The sequence below is a fragment of the Chiloscyllium punctatum genome, chromosome 48 (assembly GCF_047496795.1).
Source record: "Chiloscyllium punctatum isolate Juve2018m chromosome 48, sChiPun1.3, whole genome shotgun sequence".
NCBI lineage: Eukaryota > Metazoa > Chordata > Chondrichthyes > Orectolobiformes > Hemiscylliidae > Chiloscyllium > Chiloscyllium punctatum.
The window spans coordinates 17,971,296-17,996,032 of NC_092786.1; the positions used below are offsets into that span (position 1 = coordinate 17,971,296).

Here is a 24,737-nt window from a genome sequence, read left to right on the forward strand (position 1 = left end):
TTTTTAATCAACTTGTTCAGATTAGACTTGAGGTCCACAGGAGGCCTCACTTCAGAGGATGCAGTGCCCTTGATCACGGTACGGTGCAGGTTCACTGGAACATGAATGAAACAGGTTTTGTGTACTGGAGTTGCAATCCCATGATTGTAGTTGATTAAGAGATAATCTAATTAAGGTATTTAAGATTAACGAATTTCAAAGAGTAAAGAAACTCTCTTCCAGTGGAAGCCTCTAGGAGAAGGGAAATTTAAGTTTCTAAGCCAGTCAGTTTGTCACCTTAGGGTCTCATTTGATCCCAAGATGACAAGCTGACCTCTGGGCATGCCAACAGTGCTTTTATAATTTCCAATCTTATTACCTATTTGACCCTGTTTCAACTCCTCTGCAGACAACCACCATTCTTTGAGACTTACAGTGGGTAATACATTCCTGGCTGGTCTTCCATGTCTTACCCCAAATAAATATAGGTTTTGAACAGGAACAGAACCAAATAAATTCCAGAAGACACAGTACTGCAGCACTTCACAGGAGGCTTCAAAGCCCTGAAGATGTCACTAAGACAGGGGACGAAACGTCTGCAAAGCAACTTTGTATGGCAACCCACAAGTACAGCAACTGGCTCCTGAGCTGCAAATGTTTACACAAACTTTGAGGACTTTAAGTGCTAAATTCAGACTTGCATGTTACAGTGGATTAGCACACTGGTCTCCAGAAATTTGCCTATAGCTTTGTTGAAGTCCACCCATGCAAGGAGCTCCACCTGATGACTATCACTTGCATGATTTATAATCTCAGTTTACACTCATTAAGATACCCTAACCATTTAAATATCCTTCACAGCTAACCCTGACATCCAGGCCACTGCTGCACCTCCCATTTGTGCTCTGCACAGTGATTTTGGGATGGCTATTTGTTTTTCCTAATGCAGTGATCTCCCCACTTGTAAATGATCTGAGCATCTTGCAATCAAAGATGAGCCTTTCTGCCTACATTTAACTTTGATAGCATTACCATTGTTGGAGTGCCAAATTCTTGCACCTAAAATGGTTAGCTGTTTCCCACATCTGCACCCGGCAGATCCAGATCAATGCATCTGGTTCATGAGCTAAAGGCATTATTAACAACAATAATGTAGCGATACCACTTGAACAGCACTTTTTCAAAAAAGTAGAATATTTTGTTCAAATCATTTCAAACTGTTATGCTGCATTGTAATCTGCACAATTAAACACTTAATTGGATCATGGAAACATGAAGAAAAACTATAAAGGTTGGGACCTCAAGTGATGTTTGCTGTAAGCATCTCTGGCACCAAAGATTTCTGAGTCCTGCCTAGTTCAATTTTTAATACACAAACAGAAATTGCTGGAGAAACTTGGCAGGTCTGGCTGTGTCTCTGGGGAGAAAGTAATACAATGTTTCCGATCCAGTGATCCTTCCTTCAGAAGTATTTGCCATTAGGAAAAAGTAGCCTTTATGCTGTGGAGGGGACAATGCGGTGGAGCCCAGAGAACAGAGAGTACAGCAGGCAAAGGAATGGATGCTGCCAGACTTGTTGAGTTTCTTTGGTTTGTTTTTGTTTCCGTTTTGATTTCCAGCATCCACAGAGCTTTGATTTTTGTCTAGTTTTTATTAGGTTGTCTTGACAATATTCAACATATAATTTAGTGCATTTTCCTTGGAAAATCCAATTAAACGGAACTCTTCGAAAATGCTGAGATATAACGATAAGGATTTCTATAGGCCAGCACAGTTTCTGTCTGCAAGTTTCTTCCCTCAATCAGATAACAATGTCCCAATGACGTCTGCTGCAATATTGGAGGAGTGTGTACTGCCAGTCTCTTGGAACAAAGTCATGAGGCTATGGGAGTGAAATAAAGAATCATTTCACACAGAGGGTGGTAGAAATATATATGTCTCCCCAGTGGCTGTAGCTCAGTTGAAATTTATAGACTAAAGATTGACAGATTTGTTTTTAACCAAGAGTATCAAGACATGAACTCAAGGCAAGTCAGGAGGTGGGAGGCAGCCATAATCTCTTTGAATGGACTACTCTTGTTACACTTCATCTGGAGAGTTGGTTTTAGTTGATGTTTGCAATTTTATTTTCAAAACTGTACATTTTTGGTATTATAATGGCAACATTGCCCTCATCATCATCCTGACAGCCAACTCATCCTGCCAGTCTTGGCTCACTCTTGGTACTTCAATTCCATTGTTTGAATGTGTCTCGTAGACCAACAACACACCCAAATCCAAAAATGGTTTAACTGTGGAGTTTTAGTCCTTTAAAGGATATCCTGTCTTTTATTGGAAATTCAGGCAGGAAGAGGAGCCAAGAGTGAGGATAAGCAGAGAAACCTACTCAGTAATTTCAGTGCCTTTTACTCAAGGAGAAGAGCATGCTTTAAAGACATGTTGGAATATGGAAGAAATAAAAGGACAGGAAATGACTCGCTCGTAACAGTGCCATGAAATGTCCTCAACCCAGAAATTGAAAAGCTTGTTACTCCAGCTTTGATGTTTCATGAGCAACCTGTCTGGACTGCAGAAGCACCAGGTAAATTAGTCAGCCTCGTGTTACCAAGTGAGATCAGTTAATTTGATAGGTAAGTAAAGATTCTGGTGAATAGTTCTCTGAAAAGTTTAGTGTTTCAAACGGAGGGGAAAAACAGAAACCCAAACATGATCAGTTATAGCCCATTCCATTTCTATAGAATTGAAAACAGAACAAAATATAAAAGCTTAGTCATTTTTCACATCAGTGTTGGGTCTAGATGGATATTTATCAACTTAAGGAGGTTTACAGTGTACTGTACAAAGCACCCTAATTAGCGCAGTGGCTGAAGGAAGGTTGGTGCTGGTTTGGAATGATGTCCAAACTGTAGTCTTTTCATTTACGCCATGTTGAAGCTGAGCTGTTCAGGCAAGACAATTGCTTTGATGTGCTGCAATTTGTTTTTAATTTATATTTTCTAAGTGGTCTATTAAAATTAGATTTATTCCACAGGGGTGATGGGACCAGAGTAAGATCTAGCCCATTATAGTTGTTCAAATAAACAGATGTAATTTTAATTCAATATAAACACAGAACCTGGTCTCTAAAGACTAAACTGTCTAACTTTAGCTACATCCTTCATTAAATAAGAGGTCTGCCTGCACGTATGAAAGAAACTCAAGTCATAAGTGTGTAGACATCTGCTACCAACAGACAGTTCCCCTCCCATTTGACATTTACAGTCAAATAATATGTAAGAGTGGCTCCCTTCTTTGCCCATCTTAGCTGCAAAAGGATATTAAAATGTGAAGCACTAAAAAGCAGCCATGTTAAGATTACAGAACTCTGAAAAAGGACTTCTCATCCATTTAATGCATAAACTTATTTAAAGTTGATATTAATTTGACAGACTAATTCTTTAAATCCTCCTTCCTCATCTCTCCTGCCCCTACTTTAAATGCAAGAACATGTAAGAAGTACTTTTGACTCCCATCCCTTCCAAGGTTGACTTAACAAAACAAGCTGCACTCACTCCATTGTCTGTGGCTTTAGATTAGGTTCCCTGCAGTGTGGAAACAGGCCTTTCGGCCCAACCAGTCCACACCAACCCTCCAAAGAGTAACTCACCCAGATCCATTTCCCTCTGACTAATGCACCTAACACTATTGGCAATTTAGCATGGCCAATTCACCTGACCAGCACATAATTGGACTGTGGGAGGAAACCGGAGCACCCAGAGAAACTGCACGCACACTTGGTGGGGGGAGTCGGTCAGTATGTGCAAACACCACACAGTCACCAGAGGCCAGAATCAAACCTGGGATTCTGGTGTTGTGAGGCAACAGTGCTAACCACTAAGCCAACATGCCACCCCAATATGGAAACAGCAAAGGACAAGGTGGGGGGGGGGGGCAGGGAAGAAGAGCAGAACAACCTACACGCCTCAACTTTCAGTCACTGGAAAATGCATACAAGAGCTCTTGTAAGAGGAATGAATGGGAAAGATGAGGACTCTTGCACAGCAATGGGCAAATGTGGCAGACCTGAGGAGCACTCTAATACAGAATTTACATCTAAAGTCTATACTAAAATAGGACTACAGGCAAAATAAAAGTAAGAGTCGATTCTCTATTTAGTTAAGCTTTGTTTGAAGAGCTCAGGCCTGATTTGCACATCCTTTACTATCCGTGTAACTCTAGATGCTCCAAGTGGAGTTCATTCTGGCTGGAGCACTGAGCTCTGTAGCAACAGGGGACCCTATAGTATCCATGAGGCTGAGGGTGTTCTGGATAGCATGTGGTCACCTTGAAAAAGCAGACACCATGCTTAGGGCTGATAAGATTAAAGGAGAGGAACCAGGTAGGCAGTAAGGGAACCTGGCTACATTGTAATCATTTTTTGGCCTTGGGAAAACAGATGAGAGTTCTTCTGTGAAGGCCAGCCAAAGCATGTGCACAGGTGGGTAGTCCAGCTGTATGAGGAAGAGAAAGTAGAATGTAAGGGCAATAGTGATAGGGGAAACTGGTACTGAGGGGAGTAGACAGGTACTTTTACAACTGTAGACATGATTCCAGGATGGCATTTTGCCTCAGTGCCAGAAGCAAGGATGTTTTGGGACAGTTGCAGAGATGGTGATTCATGTTGGGACTAATGACAAGAACGAATGAACAATAGCATCCTGCAAGCTGACTTCAGGAAGCTAGCTAAGAGATTGGAAGAGCACTGTTCTCAATGGCTATTGCATGTTGATCTTCATGGAGAAGGATGTAATACATGGACATCATGCTGAGAACTGTTGAGGTGGTAGAATTGGTTTTAACAGCAGAGTGACAAATCTGCAGAGCAGAATGAGATGTATCCCAGACTGTTGAGAGAGGAAGAAAAAGGCTCTGGCAATAGATTTTCAAATTCTCTGGCCACAGGACTATCAACATTCTCTTCTATTTTTAAGTAATAGGATAGACCAGGAAATTACAACCCAGTCTAGTAGGTAGGCTATTAGAGAAAAAAAGCTGAAGGATAGCATCTGCACTGGGAAAAAGGCATTGTTTAGTGTGGATTTAAGGGTATGACAAACTTGGGTGAATACTCAGAGGTAACCAGGAGTGTTGAGGGTAATGCATTTGATTATAATTAGCTTTGAGAAGATCCATCATAGCAGTCTGGTCAAATAAGAATTAACCCATGGGATCAAAGCAAATAGCACTTTGTGTCCAGCATTTTGGTCAGTTATGGATCCAGAAGGGTGTTTGTTATTTATATGTCTTTCCTGTTTGGTCATGCAGGGCTGACTGTTGCAGCACTGGCTGTTTGTGATGCATTTAATGATCTGGAATTAAATATAGAAGACATGGTCAAATTGGCAGCTCTTCCTTTTAAAAGAAAGGCTGTGTAAGGGGTCAGGAGAAAGAGCCAGGTGTGCTTGCATTTCACAAGTTTAAACTTAAACATGTGAATTTAACTTGGAGGGTAGTGGTAAATGTTGTTTCATTTCTATCGGTATCATTCACACCAGCACAGCACAGAGGCCAGAGTTCAACCAGCAACAGATTGTTGACAAATAATCCAGTTAGTGTCTCTCATTCTCAACAATTTTTGCAGCAAGCAAAAGTTAACTCCAAACTGCAATGACAATTACACTACCCTTGATAACCCAACTGGATCCTTCAAGTTAATCTATACTCCCACAGCTTAACATTTATAGCCTATTGTGGATGATTGTAGAGATATTCTCGCTCTGACAAGGATATGGATTCTGGGCATCAACCTCTTGCTCCTTAAACTGCTTTGACTAGTGTTCCACTACTGGTCCAGCCCAGAATGAGTTATGTGCATGGTTCAAAGTCCGAATTTAAAGATATGAGACAAGTTGGAGTCTTCACCTCAAGTTCTTGTCCCCCACCAACACTTCTTAATTTGTCTTTTGTCTCAAGCCACCCTGTCTGCATTCTTAAATGATTTTCAATTCTCTCTCCACATTCTAGCTTTAAAATTCACTTTCCTGCAATCTTAAAACCTTTTCCACCCAAATTTTGGCAAGCATACCATTTGAATGTGCTCAATTCAACAGCTGGAACAAAAACAGGATAGTGAAAATCAATGCAAGCATCTCAAGAGTTCAGGTAGATTTATAAAATCGTTGTCAGCCACCTGAAAGAAAATGTATATTCCTTTCAAACTTAAATGCTTATTGTTTGGATCTGCCTTTTGATTCACTGCACCTTAATTGAAAAACAATTAGGTACACAATGATATAAAACTAAAGTTATAATTTGGTATAGCAGAAGAGATTAGTTTTACAAGTCTTTAGTTTTGGTTAGAATGCACAGCATATGAACAAGTCATTCAATCTGTTCATGCTTCATTATGATTTTCTGTACTTTACTATGATTCTTTATCTCCACTTGTTCATTAATCCAGCTGTTCACTCCTCCTGGCAGCTCTCATTCAGGTTTGAAGAGGGTGACCACATTACTTGTCACTGCCCTTAAGTACACATGTAGCCACACAAACTTTAATGTTTAGCAAACTTGAAGCTGACACAGCAGACAGCTTTGGAACTGGAAAGGTTTCAGGCACTTTATGGACAGCAATGGTGCACATGTAACCAGTTTATAAATGCTCGATGTTAATGCTGGTTTACTTTAAAGATTAATCCATTCCTCGATAGGACGGAGGCTTTTTAATTTTGGGATTACTGAGAATTGAAAGTAGTACACAGGAAAATACACATTGAAGGTTTTTTTTTATTGCTCGTTAATGCCAACTTCATTCCTAGTGACAAATATATTACAGATTTCAATGAAATGTTTCACAATACAAAATCCACATCAGTCCAAACTCTCTGTACAATGTCCTCCCAGTACATGCTGGGTAATCTTAGCCTTAATAAATTTAAACTTAAAAAAATAAGTAAACTGACTGGCTTCTTCCTTCTTCTGATGTGACCTTCATCTTAAGTTAAAAATGAGGTAAAATAAAATTTTACACCGTCTATTTCTTGCCCAAAGCTTTATCCAAATTGTTCTTTATGGCATCCAGGAAGTCAGTAGTGTTGACATAATGCTCATTTAATCGTACACTGAAGAGAAAAAAAACAGAACACATCTAAACTTGGGGAGAGACAGGAATGAAGCAAAACTTTGCATCATACAAGTTTTAAAAAAAAACAAAGATAGGACTGGTATAAAGCAGATACGTGATCCCACTTAGTCAATGCAAAAAGCAGGCTTAAATCAATAATACCAGTTATCTGGTCTCCTGCTTACATGGCTCTCCCTCTTCCACATGTAATCTTAAACGTATTTCCAGATCAGAGAGACAGGGAGCTCCCATAACTCGTAACCGCTTTCAATCCAACCTCAATGCATGTTTGATACCAGCTCTTGCCCAGTTGCTTTAAGATTCCCCATGGTAGGCTGATGGAGTAGGTGAAGTTGCATGGGGTCCAGGGTGTACTAGCTAGATGGATACAGAACTGGCTGGGCAATAGGTAACAGTAGCAGTGGAAGGGAGTTTCTCAAAATGGAGACCTGTGACCAGTGGTGTTCCACAGGAATTCGTGCTGGGACCACTGTTGCTTGCGTTATACGTAAATGATTTGCGGCAAGGTATAGGTGGTTTGATTAGCAAGTTTACAGACGACATTAAAATTGGTAGAGTAGCAGATAGTGAAGGGGATTGTCAGAGTATACAGCAGAATATAGATATAGATTGCAGAGGTGGGCAGAAACTTGGCAGATTGAGTTCAATTAAGGCAATGAGAGGTGATGCATTTTGAAAGATCTAATTCAAAAGTAAACTATACAGTAAATGAAAAGTCCTGGGAATATTGATGTACAGAGATCTGGGTGTTCAAGTCTATTGTTTCTCAAAGGTGGCAAGAAGGGCCTTTGCCTGAAACAATTTTCCTGCTCCTCGAATGCTGCCTGATCTACTGTGCTTTTCCAGCACCGCTAAATCTGAACACAAGTGGTCAAGGAGGCATACTGTATGCTTTCCTTCATCAGACAGGGTATTGAGTACAAGAGTTGGCAGACCATGGTACAGATGTAAGAGACTTCGGATTGGCCACATTTGGAATACTACATACAATTCTGGTCACCACATTACCAAAAGGATGTGGATGCTTTGGAGGGGGTGCAGAGGAGATTCACCAGGATGTTGCCTGGTATGGAAGGCACTAGATATGAAGAGAGGTTGAGTAGATTAGGATTATTTTCATTAGAAAGAAGGTGGTTGAGGGGGGACGTAATTGATGCCTACAAAATCATAAGAGGTGTAGACAGGGTGAATAGCATGTCTAAACAGGTTGATTAAGAATTATTCTAACCTAGCTCCGTCTTTTTTTATAATCGGGATTTGTACCTAGAAATGCTGAACTGCCAACAGGAACGGACAGCTTGATTTGAGGCATTGTTAGGAGATGGAGATGGGAAGACAGCTCTTATTGGCTTGTGACCAGTGCAGATGAATTCATTCCAAACTATAACTCTGGATCACTAAACTAGGCATTAGGTTTCTTTGAAGTTCAGCACATGAAGAATATGTCAATTTTAAACAAAGTATAACTTACTGACTGAGACCATGGATACAACCAGCCAGATCTTTAGTCATGATGCCACACTCAACCGTTTCAACACACACCTGTTCCAATGTCTGGGAAAACCTTGAAAATAAAATCAAGGTTACGGTACATTTGAATTAATATTAAACAAAATTACCGTGACAGGACACAAAAGATGAATCACAGTATTAATATCTTCACCAGTCTATACTCAAAGTTAACTTCATCTTAGGTTCAGTATTCCTCCTGGCTAACTGTTAATGATTACAATATTCACAACCTCAAATCATTATACAGTGAGCTTGATCTCCTCTGTTCAGTAATGAGACAACACCAAAAAGAGAACAAGCGTTAAGTCAATACTTTTATACAAAGCCTCAGGAACAGAAGGTCCAGCGCAAATGTAACCAGGAGGGGTGCAGGATAAGCCTGTCAGTGTGGCTCAAGTTTTTCAACTAATCAGAACTGCACATAACATGTAAGTTTATGAGCTAACATTAAAAAGAATGCCCTTGGTCTGCATCATGAAATACCAACCCATGACCCTGCCTTACCTGATGAGTTCTTGATTGCCATCCAGCTTTCCACGGTGTTCAAGGCCTCGAGTCCAAGCAAAAATGCTCGCAATGGGGTTTGTACTGGTAGGATTGCCCTGCAACATTGGAAATGGTAAGACTAGCCAACTCCTACCAAGTGATTAGTACAGCACCCCTTCACTAAAACCGCAGAGTTTAAGACTTCACAATTTCAGGAGAGATGAAATCAGATACAACTAACCACTAAGATCTTGCAGAACAGTTTACCATCTAAATACAACTACAGAACATTTGGAAATGGGAAATGAGCAAAATGGTTAGTGTTTCAGTAACCAGATGGACTTGTGGTGACTGACTAAAGAACCAGAAGGCCTTGAACTAAGGTCTAGGACATTATGACAAAGTAGATTCAATAGTCAACTTTCAAAAAGAGAATTGGATATAAATAGGTGTGTGCTGGGGGAAAATCAGTAGGAAAAAAATAGAAGTCTAACTCAGTTAGTTCCAGAACCAGCACAGGCTCAAACCGTCTAATGTGCTGTGAAGATCTGTTATAAATATCCACATTAACAATTTTAAAGGAATGTATTAAGATGAAAGGATTCCAGATATAAAGCCCATTTTAAATTGGATCCAATTAGTCTGAAGGTAGTATATTTAACTGAACAAAACTAACTTAATCCATTCTACAATTAAAATTAAGCAAAATCTATAAGCACAGTTACATTGTTCCAAAAGTTGAGATGAACTCAAAACAAATTGACCTAAGTGATTCAGAGAAAGTACTTTTAAATCTGTATAATCTATTCACAAGTAGCAGAGAATAGCCATGACAACAGAAGGATTGTGCAGAACAACTAGTTAGAATGTATTTTGCTCCTTCAAGACCTTGATTCTGTGGTGGCACAATAAAATTGCACACTCACCAGGTGAACAGAGCATTGCAAAAGGCTAGAAAATGAAATTTGCTGCTGTATTAATTAATTACAGCACTAAAACAGGCCACTAAAAGCCAAAGTCTATATTAATAATTCCTCTAATGAGAAGCATTCAACTCAAATCTTCATTGTTCATTTCTTTAATTTTTTTGGATAAATTTGAAATGAAAATGAATTCTATTGTGGAGAGCCTTAACAGGTGGTTTCAGAGAATTGCTTACTTTAGCTTTCAAAGGGTAACTAAGAATGAACACTGACTAGAGTCAGATCTCTCCACCTCACAGTCGCAGTGTGATGAAGTATCAACTCTGAATCATTCATGACTGAGAGGAATTATAGGGAGGAAATGTTTCAAGACTAAATAAACAGACTATTGCAGACAAAGTGGGAGTAAAATGAAAGCATCTTGCTGCCCTACTCCTATAAACAATTGCTAATACTTGGGATAGCAGGCTCCCAATTACAAAAAATTTGATTAATCCATAATTTCTCTTGTAAGCATTGAGATTTGGTGCCACCTGAAACACTGTCTGCAATAGTCAAAACTTTGTTATGAGTCTCAATCTTGCCTTCTGGTGTTCTCTGTAGTGGCGTGTGACCGTGCCATGAGCTGCCTCTGCTTCAATCGTCTTTCCATCAGGGCAAACCAAAACAGAGGTCATTAAGCCAAGAGAGCCAAATCCTAAAGGAAAAGGAAACGTATATGAAGGGATGGGCATACAGTGTTCAGAATTCAGCTTGAAGATTCCCAACTGAATGCTTCAAGATATGATCAAGACCTGCTTCATCATTCAATATGATCACAGATGATCTTCTGTCTTGTTTTCTTGCCCATATCCCAGAAAACAAATAATTGGAAAAACTCAGCAGATCTGGCAGTATCAATGGAGAGAAAGCAAAGTCAATATTGAGTCCAGTGAAGATGACTCTTCAAAAGGCTTCCGAAGAGCGAAGATGAACGTTGACTCTGCTTTCTCTCTTGGGATACTGCCAGACCGGCTGAGTTTCTCCAACAACTTTTTTGTTTCAGATCTTCAGCATCCGGCTGTGATTTTTTTTAAGCCCACATCCTCCAATTCTGAGTGGCCAAAAACTTGTTAACCTTGAACACAGCTATTGGTTAAATTTGGGGTAGATAATACAATCTGATGAGTCAACACTGTTTTCTCATTTGGGAATAGCAGATGTTAGAAAACCTTGCCAAAAAATTCCCAATCTTACTTCAACTGAGGTAAGGTGGTATAGTCCAGCTAGTATGGTCAGGGCTGAGGGACTCCAGTAACAAGGGTCTAAATAAGATATATATTAATTTTTATTAATGTCTGCAGATAGCTTTCTCTTAAATGGAAGACAAAAAACAAAATCACCTTGAGCCAGAATGTCAGACTGTACATCACCATCATAGTTCTTGCAGGCCCAAACAAAACCACCAGAGGACTTCAGCACTTGAGCAACCATGTCATCAATAAGACGATGCTCATACCATATACCAGCCTTCTCAAAGTCTCCTTTGTACTTCCTGCAAAGAGGGTATAAAAAGCAGATCAGTGTAACCAGTGCTGTGGGCAATACGTTCAGGTGATAACCGTTGGTTCTTTGCTCCCATCTTTCCTACAGACCGCGCAATCCATATGTCATCCACCTCTGTGGAATTAGTGACAACGTTATCTATTTAAACATGGAGATGCTTCCACTCTTTCGCATTGGCTGCCTTTAAGTGAAAATCGCACTAGAACAGTTAAGATTACAGTTAAAACCTTCAAAAAAGAAGTATCCAATGCTACACCTCCAACACATGCAAAAATTAAATTTAAATTCTGATTCAGTGTCTTAAATTCTTGACTGATAAAAGAAAAAAAAAAAACAGGCAAGTACTTACTGCTGAAAAACCTCCTCAAAAATGTCTTTGAAGCGTCCATCATAGGCCTTTAGAATAGTATTCTTGGTGCTCATATAGAGAGGCCACTTCTTCTGCAAGGCATACTGAAAGCAGCTGTGTGCAAAACCATTGATGGACTGAAAAAACAGCCAGAGAAATGTTTAATTGGAACGTTTCAGAGCCACTCCTCAATTTGGAATCACATTTAAGGTCATTACCCACCCTTTGTTAGGGCACAGCTGGTGGAGAGAGATTGTCTGCCTCTATACTGTTTCCAGTTCACAGCTGCTAAACTTGCAGACTCACCCAGAAAATTCTCATCTTCACTCAGATAAGGCTCTACAAACTGTTTCATGCAGAAATTTGGTGTTCCTTTAATAACTTCTTTCAATGAGGCACTGATCAAAAATTTCCAACTACACAATTTCAAGTCATTCAACATCAGGTGCAGAGGTGTTCCATCTGTGGGAGATTCAAAATTAGGGGCCATAAGAATCTTGTTGACCCCAATAACTAAAATCATTCAAATTTTGTTATTGGTAAAAGGATAACAGCAAGATTCTACTTTAAGCTTTACTGTAACAAAAGAGGCTACGGCATCATTAACTAAACACTATGCAATTAAAAAAATGTTGCCTACAAACCACACTATTTTACAAAAACTATCCATTCTCCCTTTACAGATTCAATGTTTTAAGACCCTGTCCAAAAGGATTCTTGGTAAGAGGACCTGATTCATTTTCCCCAGCCCGATAACAGAATTCTGAGCTTTTTCAGTGAAGCCTTTCCTAGACATTCCTGGTCTAGCACAATACAGTAAATTATCCAGCCTGGTTTCAATCAAACTTTGTTTCTTAAACTCAAGATAAGCTTCCATCTACTTTCCCACTTGACAAACCATAGATGCCTTTGGTCTCCAGATATAACACACTAGAGTGAACATGTTTGGGGAACTGATATTTTAAAAGTCACTTAATGAATCACATGGTACTTCTAACCAGGAAGAAATTTGTGACCGGCTATTAGGCATCAACTCTCAAAAGGTAGACAATTTAAAATTTAAATCACTTATAACCCCGATCTTCTTGACCTCTTCCCAGGATACTGAGAATTAAATGCTGTTACTATAGTCTTCAAGGGTGAGCAACTTACAAACCAGGCCAGATAACAGGTAGATGACATAAGATCCCTTTATGTTTCATACAGTATATAAAAATCAACTCCAAAAATGTATATCCGCAACCATAAACATTAAACAAAGCCAATTACATTGGCATGGGATCTTAAAAAGGTCAAATGCAGAAAGTCTGTAAAGTGTATAAAACTGTTCCAACAAAAGCAAAAGACACATTCACTTGAAAGCCAAACTTTCATGATATTAAGAGGTGCACAATATCAAAGGACAGCAAATTTGAGAATTGGGGGTTTTAGGAAAAGGCAATGGCTCCATCTACTGAGGGACACAGCAATTAAAAAGCAAAAAAGGTGGAAACTCCCACCCTTACTCCAAAGTGAGTGAAAAAAAACAAAAAAACTTCCAATAATCGTGACTATACACAGGAATCACTTACCTCATCAGTGTTGTACATGCCCATTCCAACACCACCTCCAGGAAAGTTATACACCTCCCATTCCTTGGCAGCACCGGCATCCTTTGGAGTGAAGACCAACTTGAATTGACCAGGCTTGTCCACCACAAAATCTGTAGCTTTATACTGTAAGAAGAAAAATAAAGTAATGGGAGTTACAGGAGTACACATTCTTGAATAGTGTAACGGAAGGTGGCAGTAACACCTCAACATTAATGGAATGCTTCCCTCTGCTCAGATGGAAAGCAGAGAATGCTCAAGAAATACATTCAGAGGGACTATATTAAAAAGGAGTAACACCTTAAGATACCAAGCCCAAATATGAATCATAGAGCACAGTAATTTCTCATTTCAAAGACATAATATTTTCAAGTGCAAACATACATTAAAAAGGCAAGGATAGTCATGCTACATTATCAAAATGGAAAATCTCAAGTGGTCAAAGAGGTATTGATAAGCTGGTGTAATCAAAGCAGATTAGATTAAACAAAACACGCACATTTTAGTCTACACTCCCGTCATCACTTAGATAAAGCAGTTTCCCACTCCCTTTGAGCTGCAGGAGAAACAGATAAACACTTCTTAAATCACAAGGTTGATTATTTCATGGATCACAACTAATTTCTTTCTTCAGAAAAAGTTTGACTAATTCTACTTATACTAAGGCAGCATTCTGTATTAGCTCAGTCTTTAAGTCAGTGGTTACAGAACGGCTTCTTTACTGTTCTAATGAAGCCATTTGAATTTGGAAAGGCACCATGCACTGCTCTATGGATACAGTCAAAATGCCATCTCCCCAGGGAAGTCAGGTTAAAATGCTGCATTTACGTTGCTACTGTTAGAAACAACATTTCTTGGCATATCACACCCTTTTTAAACATCAGGCAGGTATAATCAGCCACGATGAATGATCACACTACCAATATCCACTGGTAGCAGCACTAAATGATTACTACTTCGGGTCGGCAGCATTCAATGAACTCTGACTGCCAAGAGTATCAAGCCATGAATGGTCCTTGGCAAAACCCAGCCGCTTCATGTGAATTCTAACTTATTGCAGCATCGACCTCTATACGGTTTATGGATGTTTTTGGGGCTAATATCACTTGTTCATTCTTTTCATTACTCGACAATTGAGGTAGCGTTGATACATCTGTTCCTTTCCAAGAATCCACCAAATCCCTTCAAAAGGAGTGAAAAAACTACAAAATGTAGGCATTGACCATGAAGAGATGGTTAACCTGTCACTTGACAGCAAACAAGCTAGAATTCACAAAAGCTTTTGCATCTAGCCACTAAAATAACTGATAAACAATGGAGAGCATTTCATTTTAATGCATCAGGTAAAGCAAGCACGTCAATAGGGAAAGAGCATAAGCAGCTTTTCCTGTGAAAGTGTGACTCACCCCCAGTATCAGTTCTCAGTATCATGAAATAGGGCACTTGCAATCAAATCCTGCTCCATAAGAACTGAATAGTTATCAATAAATTAGTCTCATTTACACGAATGGGCTCAAAACATACTTAAAAAAATCAACCTGTTTGGACATGTTGATGTCTCAAAGATAGACAGCTCTGGATTCAAATCGTATAAGAGTTAGGGATACCACCACTGCAGCACAAACCCTCCTTGCACAGCATTTAAAAGTGTACCCTAACTAAACCTAATTCTTAACCAAGAAATAAAGATAACACACCTGGTCACCATGTGCATGTCTGCCAATGGTGATGGGTTTAGACCAACCAGGAACAAGTCGAGGGATGTTGTTGCAGATAATAGGCTCACGGAAGACAGTACCACCCAAAATGTTTCTGATTGTACCATTCGGACTCTTCCACATTTTCTTCAGTTTAAATTCTGCGAAAGCCAGATTTTCAATAAGTTTTACAAAACAGGAAATACTGAAAGAGTTGCAATGCATTTACAATAACATTTTAAACTTAGCAAAACCATACCATGATGTCAAACTTGGGAGTATGAAGCAAGCTAAATTTAAAAGTTAAAATCATCCAGTTTTTTGTTCACGTAACGTTTGAAAGGACAGTATTTATTGTTCATCTTTAATTGCCCTGGCAGAGATGGTAATGCACTACCTTCCTAAACTACAGATAGAGCTGTAAACAAAGACTCTGGCCAGCATTTTGACCCAGTGTTGAATGATCAATACAGTAGTTCCAAGTCAGGATGGGTGGTCTTTGAGGGGAATTTGTATGTGGTGGCCCAATGCATTTGCTTCCCTTGCCCTTCTCAGCGGAGCCAGTGCAGGGACTTAAATTCAGAGTAAGTGAATTAAATGACAAACCAGTGCAATTTTATAGCCATAACAGATGTGCTTACAAACAGATCAAACTTGGGAATTAAATATCCAGGAGATCTGTGACTGATTAGGAAAGGGAGAAATTGTGTTGGCATGAGATGGAATAAAGATAGTAAGTGATCTTGGATCAGACGACAGAGAATTCATATAGGCGATACTAAGGGACAAGGGGAAGACACAGATAGGGGTCCTGTAGTTTGCTTCTATCAGAAGCTGTTTCACAGGACAGAAGATAAAACATCATGAGTTAATGAGGAACTGTAAAACAAAAAGGCACTGCTTTAATCACTAAAGTTTTAAAGATGCGTAGATTGGCAAGCCACAAGGAATAATTCAAAAATGTATTCAGGACATTGCCTGAGAACAGGAATCAAAGAGCACATAATGAGGTAGGTTTAATAAAAGTGGACAGAGTAAAAGACCCTAGGGAACAATGACCATAATACAATAGAATTTAGCATCCAGTGAGAGTGGAAACTGGAGTTGGAAATAACTGAGCTTAAATATTGGTAATTAATAGGAATGAAAGTTTATTTGGCCGGAGTGGTCTGGGAAAGGAGATTAGCAAAGACATTTCATGAACAACGGTAGATGCTTAGACAAGTTCACTGAGGGATTCAAGATGGCTGCAGTCTTCACAGTCTGCTGTGTTGGGCTCTGTGCCATACCTCAGGCAAGGTGGGCTTAAAACTTTGCCTCAGTGGGAGCCCCAGGATTTAGACCAGGGTCAATGGATGCCAACTTTAGAGCGTGACAGAAGGAGGGAATCCCCTGTCTGGGAGATCTAAGAGGGAGAGGTCATGATGTATTTTAGCCAATTAGGTCAGAAATACTGAATCCCTAATAGGGACCTTTTCCAATATTTCCAGATTAGGGATTACCGACAGAAGACGACCATGCTCTTGGCCCAGCCCTACAAGTCGGATACAGAACAAAAGCTGCTCTGGTGTGGGGGTGTTCTCTCAGTTAGCACCCTATATCATCTGCAGAGGGGGAATGCCTTGGGGGATATGGAGAGATTCCATGAGATTTGGAATCAGGAGTTGGGGGAAGAAATCTCATCAGAAATGTGGGAGAATATATGGGGGAATGTAAAGTAGATTTCAATATGCAATAAGGCACAAACTATGCAATTGAAGATCTTCTATAGGGCCCATATGGCACTAGAGAGGTGAGCAAAAGTTTAAGAAAGGATTTCCCAAATGTCCCAAAAGTAAAAACACAAACAGTACTGGCACCCTTACACGTTGCCTCTGGTCCTTTTACACGATCCGCAGATACTGGGGGGGGGCATAGTGAATGAGCTGGAGAGGATCCTGGGAGTGGACGTTAGAGAAGATCCGGTATCCCTCCTTTTGAGGCTACCAAATCTTCCCTCTTTGGGTGAGCATGGGAAGAGGTTATTCAACATTGCTACGCATTGTGCGAGGAAAAACACCCTAATGAATTGGATATCAGAAACGGCTCCAGGTTGGCGCAGACTTGTGACAGAGCACACTTGTGATGGAGCCCGTCCCTCAGGACAACCTGACAAGTATAGTGCACCACAAAACAGAGTAACTTTATAAGACGTGGCGGCCTTTTCTAAATACCAGAGGCCTGGTAAATACGGGTATAATCAGAGTCATAGACATGTACAGCAAGGAAACAGACCCTTCGGTCCTACTCGTCCATGCCAACCAGATATCCCAACTCCATCTAGTCCCACCTGCCAGCACCCAGCCCATATCCATCAAATCCCTCCTATTCATCTACCCATCCAGATGCCTTTTAAATGTTGCAATCATGTAAGCCTCCACCACTTCCTCTAGCAGCTCATTCCATATAAATACCACCCTCTGCGTGAAAATGTTGCCCCTTAGGTCTCTTTTATATCTTTCCACTCTCACCCTAAACCTATGCCCTCTAGTTCTGGACTCCCCACCCCAGAGAAGAGACTGTGTCTATTTATCCTAGCCAAGCCACTCATGATTTTGTAGACCTCTACAAGGTCATCTGTGGATGGGAGCCTTGATGGAGGTATGGCAAATGGAGCAATGCACTGTAGTACAATGTAGTGTAATTTAAGCTTACTGGATGAGATTTAATTTAATGTTGTTTTATTTTGAGTTTGTGCTAATTTGGTTTAAGTAAATGAGTTAACTTATCATAAGAATAAACTGCCTATTATTCATGTTAATGTAATGTAACAGTACAATATTTTTCTATTCCTCTGTACTTTTGTACAGAATGTTTTTGGGTTTGCGCCAATGGAAAAAAGTGAAAATGTTTCAATATATACATTAAAAACAAGTTCACTGAGCACAGACTTCTCTTAGTGAAGAAGGAAGATAGATTCTAGGACGGGGATAAACTATAGGGAAAGGAAGTTAAGGAGACCATCAAAATTGAAGGAAAAAACAAACTGAAATATTAGTACTAAACAAAAAGGAAACAGATTTTAATCTCAAAAAAAAACCCCAAAAGATAACAAGTAACATAAAACAAAATTCAGTAAGAGCTTTTTGAAAATACTTTGCAGTCTTCATAGCAGGACACACTGATATTATTCCACAATTCAAAGTGATGCGTCCTGGTAAACTGGAAATTCACAAGGGGGAAAAGAAGTTAAAAATAATTCAGATATTTTTGCTGTTGTAAAGTAGGTGACACAAAATCATTTGGGGTTTACAAAAAGCATTGGGAGGACAGATGTAGGAAAACTGGAGAAGCCAATGAGTTTTGATGAAGTGGTAAAAGGAAAGCCCAGTGGAAACTAAAAAGCTGCACAAAGTGCAACTTGGCCAGGGATTGGTTGAGAAGAAAGTGCTAGATCTTGCATGGGTAAAGCTTACTCATGTACACAGTAGCGAGTAAAGAAGTTATGCTTTTAACAGATACAGGAGCAAGTTAATCTTTGATGCTGAGATATATGTAATTCAGAAGGAGTACTGCAGAATAAAGTGGTAATATTTGGAATTCATAAGAAGAATGTTGCATTATAATAAAATAAGGTTGAAGTGTCCTGTGAAAAGTGAAGCTGTGGCTGGATTAATATAGAAATTCTCAGTTGCAGGAGTACAGTTTATCCTTGGGAATGATGTAGCTGGATCACAGGTGGGAGTGATGCACACTGTGGTTGAAAAGCCTGTAGAGAAAAAAAAAAATCAGGCAACTGAGGTATTACAGCAGGTATACCCTGTGATCTGCCCTCTGTGTGGTAACATCAAAGCCACAGTTAAAACTAGGAGAAATCAAAAAATACAGATAAGGAAACAACTTAAATGACCAGAAACTACATTTACTCAAACTGTTGAGGAAAACCAACAGGTGGGAGGACAAAGTTGATATTTTTGTTGAGAAATTAGCTGAATTACAATGAAAAGATGAAAAAGGTTATCAAAAAATATGTACAGAAGAATCTGAGTATATCCCAGAATATCATCTTAAAAAATGAAGCCTTGATGAGAAATGGAGACCATCACATTCAAGCAGATGAGAAAGGGACGGACATTCAACAAGTTGCATTCCCAGTGGGTAACAGAAAGGTGATGTGTGGATAACACATGAATTACTAATAGATGGGGATCATTTGAGAGTAAGAAAAATTCAAATCAAAATATAAAAACATGTTCATTTGATTGGACTGCATACAAAACGTGGCTGAATTTTGCTAACTATCATTTACGTCAAGTAATTAGAAAATCTTAGGCAGTGATAAAACCAGCACACTTAATACCCATTCCCACATTTGAGGAATCTTTTAAGGGTCAAAATTGTGTAGGACCCCTACCTAAACCAGTATTTTTCACCACAATCGGCATGTGTACAAAATTTTCAGAGGTCATTCTATCACAGCTAAAAAGGCTTGTAGAGAAATTGCTCAGTTCTTTTTAAAAACAAATGCTACATATTGGATCAAGGTAAAATTTTACAAAGTTATTCATGAAAGTTTTGAAAGCTTAGGCATAAGGTACTGTAATTCAAATTCACTCCATACCATCCAGAATCACAAAGCATTAAAACGGCATCAAACTTTAAAAAGACCACTTCGAGGGCTTATAGTCCAGACTATAGAGAGGATTGGGATAGAAGGAATGCCATGTTAATTTTTGCAGTTAGAAATGCACCTGACAAATCAACTAAATTCAACCCACTTGAAATAGTTTTTGGGCATGAAGTGAAAGCCACAAATTAATTTCAGATAAATTGGTGAGACAGAATTCAGAGAGCACATATTTGTCCTATGCCAAATTTTAGGGAAAGATTAAATACAGCAGGTGAATTGGTGGACAGCATTTGAAAGTAGCACAGCAGGTTATGAAACAGGAAGCAGACAGGTGAACAAAATTTGTACTTTTGCTAAAGGAGATAGTGTTAATGTTATTCCCCATGGTCACTGAATATTTAAAGACAAAGTTTAAGGGGCCTCAAAAGGAAATTGAGTGAGGGGCATTATTTGAGGCAAATGCCAGAGAAAAAAAAAGTGTCACGTGAATATGGTCAAAAGATATTTTGATAGGGAAAGAAAGATAGAGAGGTCCCCTTCCTAGAACTCGCCATCAACGACGACCGACTCTCAGACATCTTTTACAAACCCACTGACTCCCTGGATTACACCTCCCACCCTACCTCCTGCAAAAATGCTATTCCATATTCCAAACTCCCCACCCCACCCTCCTGGTACCTTCCCCTCCCACTGTAGGAATTGCAAAATCTGCATCCACACCTCCCTTCTCACCTCCATCCAAAGCCCCAAAGGAGCCTTCCACATCCAAAGTTTCACCTGCACTTCCACAAATGTCCTTTATTGCATGTGTTGATCCTGATGCGGTCTCCTTTACATTGGGGAGGCTGGACGCCTTTTCGCAGAACACTTCAGGGAACATCTCTTACACCCACACTAATCAACCCCACCACCTCATAGCCGAACATTTCAACACCCTCCTCCCACTCGGCTGACGACTTACGGGTCCTGGGCTGCTTCCACCAACACTCCCTCACCACCTGACACCTAGAGGAAGAACGCCTCATCTTCCACCTCAGAACCCTTCAACCCTAGGGCATCAATGTGGATTTCACCAGTTTCCTTATTTCCCCTCCCCTCCTACCTTACCCTAGTTTCAAACTTCCAGCTCAGCATCATCCTCATGACCTGTCCCACCCATCAATCTTCCTTCCCACCTATCCGTAGAACCCTCCTCTTGGACCTATCACCTATATGCCTTCCTCCATCCACCTACTGCACTCCCAGCTACCTTCTCCCTCGCCCCACTCCCTCCCACTTATCTCTCCACCCGAGGGTCCCAGCCTCATTCCTGATGAAGGGCTCCTGCCCGAAACATAGATTTTCCTGCTCCTTGGATGCTGCCTGACCTGCTGTGCATTTCCAGCACCACTTTAAACTTGGGCACTAATCTCCAGCATCTGCAGTCCTCACTTTCGCCCATACCAGTTTAAAGTCATGCCATGTGACATGAAGAAAAAAAATCACCAGCCACATTTCAAAGACTAACCAATAAAGTCATTTCAGGATTATTGTGTGCACATCGAAAATCTGGTGATCTTCAGTCACACATTGAAGGAACATTTGCAGCATTTATTGGAATTGTTTGATTGACTTCAAGAGACAGGCTTGGTGACGTGATACAGAGAGTTTGCAAAAGCCTAAGTCACATTTCTGGGCCATGTTATCAAACATGGTCAGTTGGCTCCACAGGATGTGAAAAGGTCACTGGGGAGTTTCCCATTGCATCAAAGAGGGAAGGACTACAACTCATGGGATTGAGTGGCTTTATTAGAAACTTACACTCCATTTTAGCAACATGGTTGCTCCACTGATTATCTTGAAATGCAGAAAATTTCAGAAGATATTTGACAGCCTGAAATCTGTGTTAACCACACCTAGTTACGCAAGCCATTCAAGATAGCTATGGGAGAGTGACAGAGGTGTCAGTGCTGTATTCTTGCAAGATGACGACAAGATCTATTGGGTATTTTTCCACAAAATTGAATCAAATATTCCACAACTGAGAAGGAGACCTTGCATTTGATGATGGCGTTGCAACATTTCAACATTTATATTACCAGTAATGCACCCGAGACCGTTGTCTATACTAATCGTAACCCATTAGGTTTTGATAAATTCCAAACTATATTGGAGCTTATTATGCAGTCATTCAACTTAGGCAATAGTGAGGACTGCAGAAGCTGGACAGAGTTGATAAAGTGTGATGCTGGAAGATGCGCAGATCAGGCAGCATCCGAGGAGGTCAGTCATTGTTTTTGGCAGGAACATTTCAATCAGCCATTCAATTTGAAAATCATGCATGGGCAGGAAGAGAGAAGGTAACTGCTAATTTGTTGTCAGTTTGATGGAGAGTGGAGGGGGAAAACAAAAGACTGAAATAGACTGTAGCAGTGAATAGATTAGAGTGATGCTGGAAAAGCACAGCAGGGCAGGCAGCATCGGAGGAGCAAGAAAATCCACATTTCGGGCAAAAGCCCATCATCATCAGGAACCAGTGAATGTTTGCATGCTTAGAGTTAATAGATTGTACTGTACTAATAATGTAAAACTAAAGGCTATCTTTCAATATTTTAAGGGGGAGTTGTGACGAAACTATGGCTTTAACAGGTATATTTTGTCCTTTACGAAGGAAGGTCGAGACAGAAGAAGTGACAAACAGTCTGCTCAAAGCCAAACTGAATGAGTGGGGTCAAGTTCTCACAAAACCAGGATTTTTAGTTTTAGATTTTAATAGCAGTTGCTGGTGTCTTGAAGCTGGATGTGGAAACTCTTCTCCATTTCAGCTAAAAGCAGAGTTCACTTCCAGCTGCTAGAATTGCTCATTGGACAACTTATTTTACTGAATTTGCCTTCGCCAAGTGTGTGTTTGTGCATTATGATACAGATCATTGTGCTATAATGCACGCTTTGTTAATGTGAATTCGCTATAACACATTAGCGAAATAGGGGACAATGTTTCTGTAGCGTGAACTTTTAAAGCATTATTGATAATACGATTCCAGTCCCATTAGTTTAAATTGTGCTGCTATTACGCAATTTTCTTATAATACAAGATTGCACAAGAACAAAATTACCAAATTATAGCAGAACTATCTGTACTAAAACACTTAATTAGTAGTCAATATATCGATTATTTTGTTAAGATTTTGACAGTTTCAGTTAAGACTTTTAAAAAATGTTGTCTATATTTTAACTGGAGTACAAAAATAAAGTGTTTTGCTTAACAGTAGTTGGACAAAATTGTATCAGGAACACAACGTCTTACACTTACTGATGTGGATGTAAGTTTGCTCGCTGAGCTGAAAAGGTTCATTTCCAGATGTTTCATTACCTTACCAGGTAACATCTTCAGTGGATCTCATGCAAAGCAATGCTGAAAATTCCTGCTTTCAATTGAAATTTTTGGGTTGGTGATGTTATTTCCTATGGCAAAGTCACTTCCTGTTCCTTTTCTCAGAGGGTGGTAGATGAGGTCTAACTCGATGTGTTTGTTGATAGAGTTCCAGTTGGAATGCCATGCTTCTAGGAATTCTTGTGCGTGTCTTTGTTTGACTTGTCCTAGGATGGATGTGTTGTCCCAGTTGAAGTGGTGTCCTTCCTCATCCGTATGTGAGAATACTAGTGAGAAAGGGTCATGTCTCTTTGTGGCTAGTTGGTGTTCATGTATCCTGGTGGCTAGTTTTCTGCCTGTTTGTCTAATATAGTGTTAGTTACAGTCCTTGCATGGTATTTTGTAGATGACGTTAGTTTTGCTCACTGTCTGTCACCAAACCCAAACAAGCAGACAAAACACATCCAGAAACCTGAGCCACTCTCCCCTACATCAAAGACATCTCAGAAATGACTGCCAGACTACTCAGACCCCTTGGCATCATGGTTGCCCACAAACCCACCAACACACTAAAACAGCAGCTAATGAACTTGAAAGACCCTAAACAATGAGGGAGATGGTGAGGCCAGAATTCTAACTTCAGGAATCTGCAACATTACAGCAATGAGAAATTGGGTAATGCACGTTTTGAAAAGGAAGTGATAAATATCGATCAAGAATTGGAGAACTTTCCTGTTGAAAAAGTGCCTTGTAAGAGTTTACATTTATTAAAAGTACAGAAGGCAGCTCACCATTTCATAAGACAACCCCTTTATAGTTGCAGACTCCCTCAACTGAAGAGTCTACCTAGATCTGCACTCGTCCAAGATCTTTCAGAGGTACGAACCCCACCACATCAAAGACACCCAAGTACAAAAACTGAAGTATAAATTTTAAAAAAGAAATAAAGTTAAAAGATCAGCATTATGGTCCTTATAAAACCCATTTGTAGTGAAATAAAATGAACTATAATTATCAACATAAGGCAAACCAATACCTTTAGCTTGTCATAAAGATGTATAGCATTGAAATAAATCTTAGCAGTGATTTTGATTTTACACATGAACACAGCTTAAAACGAAGGACAAAGGAAACATTTACCTATTACTCTGTCCTCATCTGGAGTGATAGTGGCACACTTGACTGCAACGTGATACTTCTGGGTTGCGAGTGCAGAGTCAATAGTAACTTGATCATCAGTGGCATCCCGATGTGGCAAACCCAAATCATAATACTTCATCTCCACATCAACGTTAGAAAGGATGAGCTGAAAAAGGTTTTACTATCAGCAATATTCAGGTTTGGAAGATATTAGAATAAAGAACCCTCCTGACTAAAACTAAAAAAAAAATCACAAATCATGATCTCTAGAGTACAACGTGCATTCCTTAAAAATCAGTGTCAGCCCTGTGACAATGGATTATCAAATACAGGTCATTCTACTATAACACACATTTCATTAACACAAATTCTCTATAACACTACTGATGAATTGGGGACACTTTCTAAAGCATGAAAGGTGCTCATTGATAAG

At 39.7% G+C, this 24,737-nt stretch overlaps 1 protein-coding gene across 1 annotated transcript in view; it reads right to left on the bottom strand.

Moving 5' to 3' along the window:
• Positions 1-6,726: 6,726 nt before the first annotated feature.
• The window catches only part of idh2 (isocitrate dehydrogenase (NADP(+)) 2), a 29,558-nt gene continuing 11,547 nt past the window's right edge, over positions 6,727-24,737 (bottom strand). Inside the window, exons 3-11 of the mRNA XM_072564777.1 lie at positions 24,305-24,470; positions 15,204-15,364; positions 13,489-13,632; positions 11,918-12,054; positions 11,406-11,557; positions 10,608-10,720; positions 9,119-9,216; positions 8,574-8,666; positions 6,727-7,079 (exon numbers count right to left, since the gene is read on the bottom strand). Coding sequence (XP_072420878.1) covers positions 6,992-7,079; positions 8,574-8,666; positions 9,119-9,216; positions 10,608-10,720; positions 11,406-11,557; positions 11,918-12,054; positions 13,489-13,632; positions 15,204-15,364; positions 24,305-24,470 — 1,152 coding nt within the window. The 3' untranslated portion in view covers positions 6,727-6,991. The remainder of the gene's footprint in view (positions 7,080-8,573; positions 8,667-9,118; positions 9,217-10,607; positions 10,721-11,405; positions 11,558-11,917; positions 12,055-13,488; positions 13,633-15,203; positions 15,365-24,304; positions 24,471-24,737) is intronic.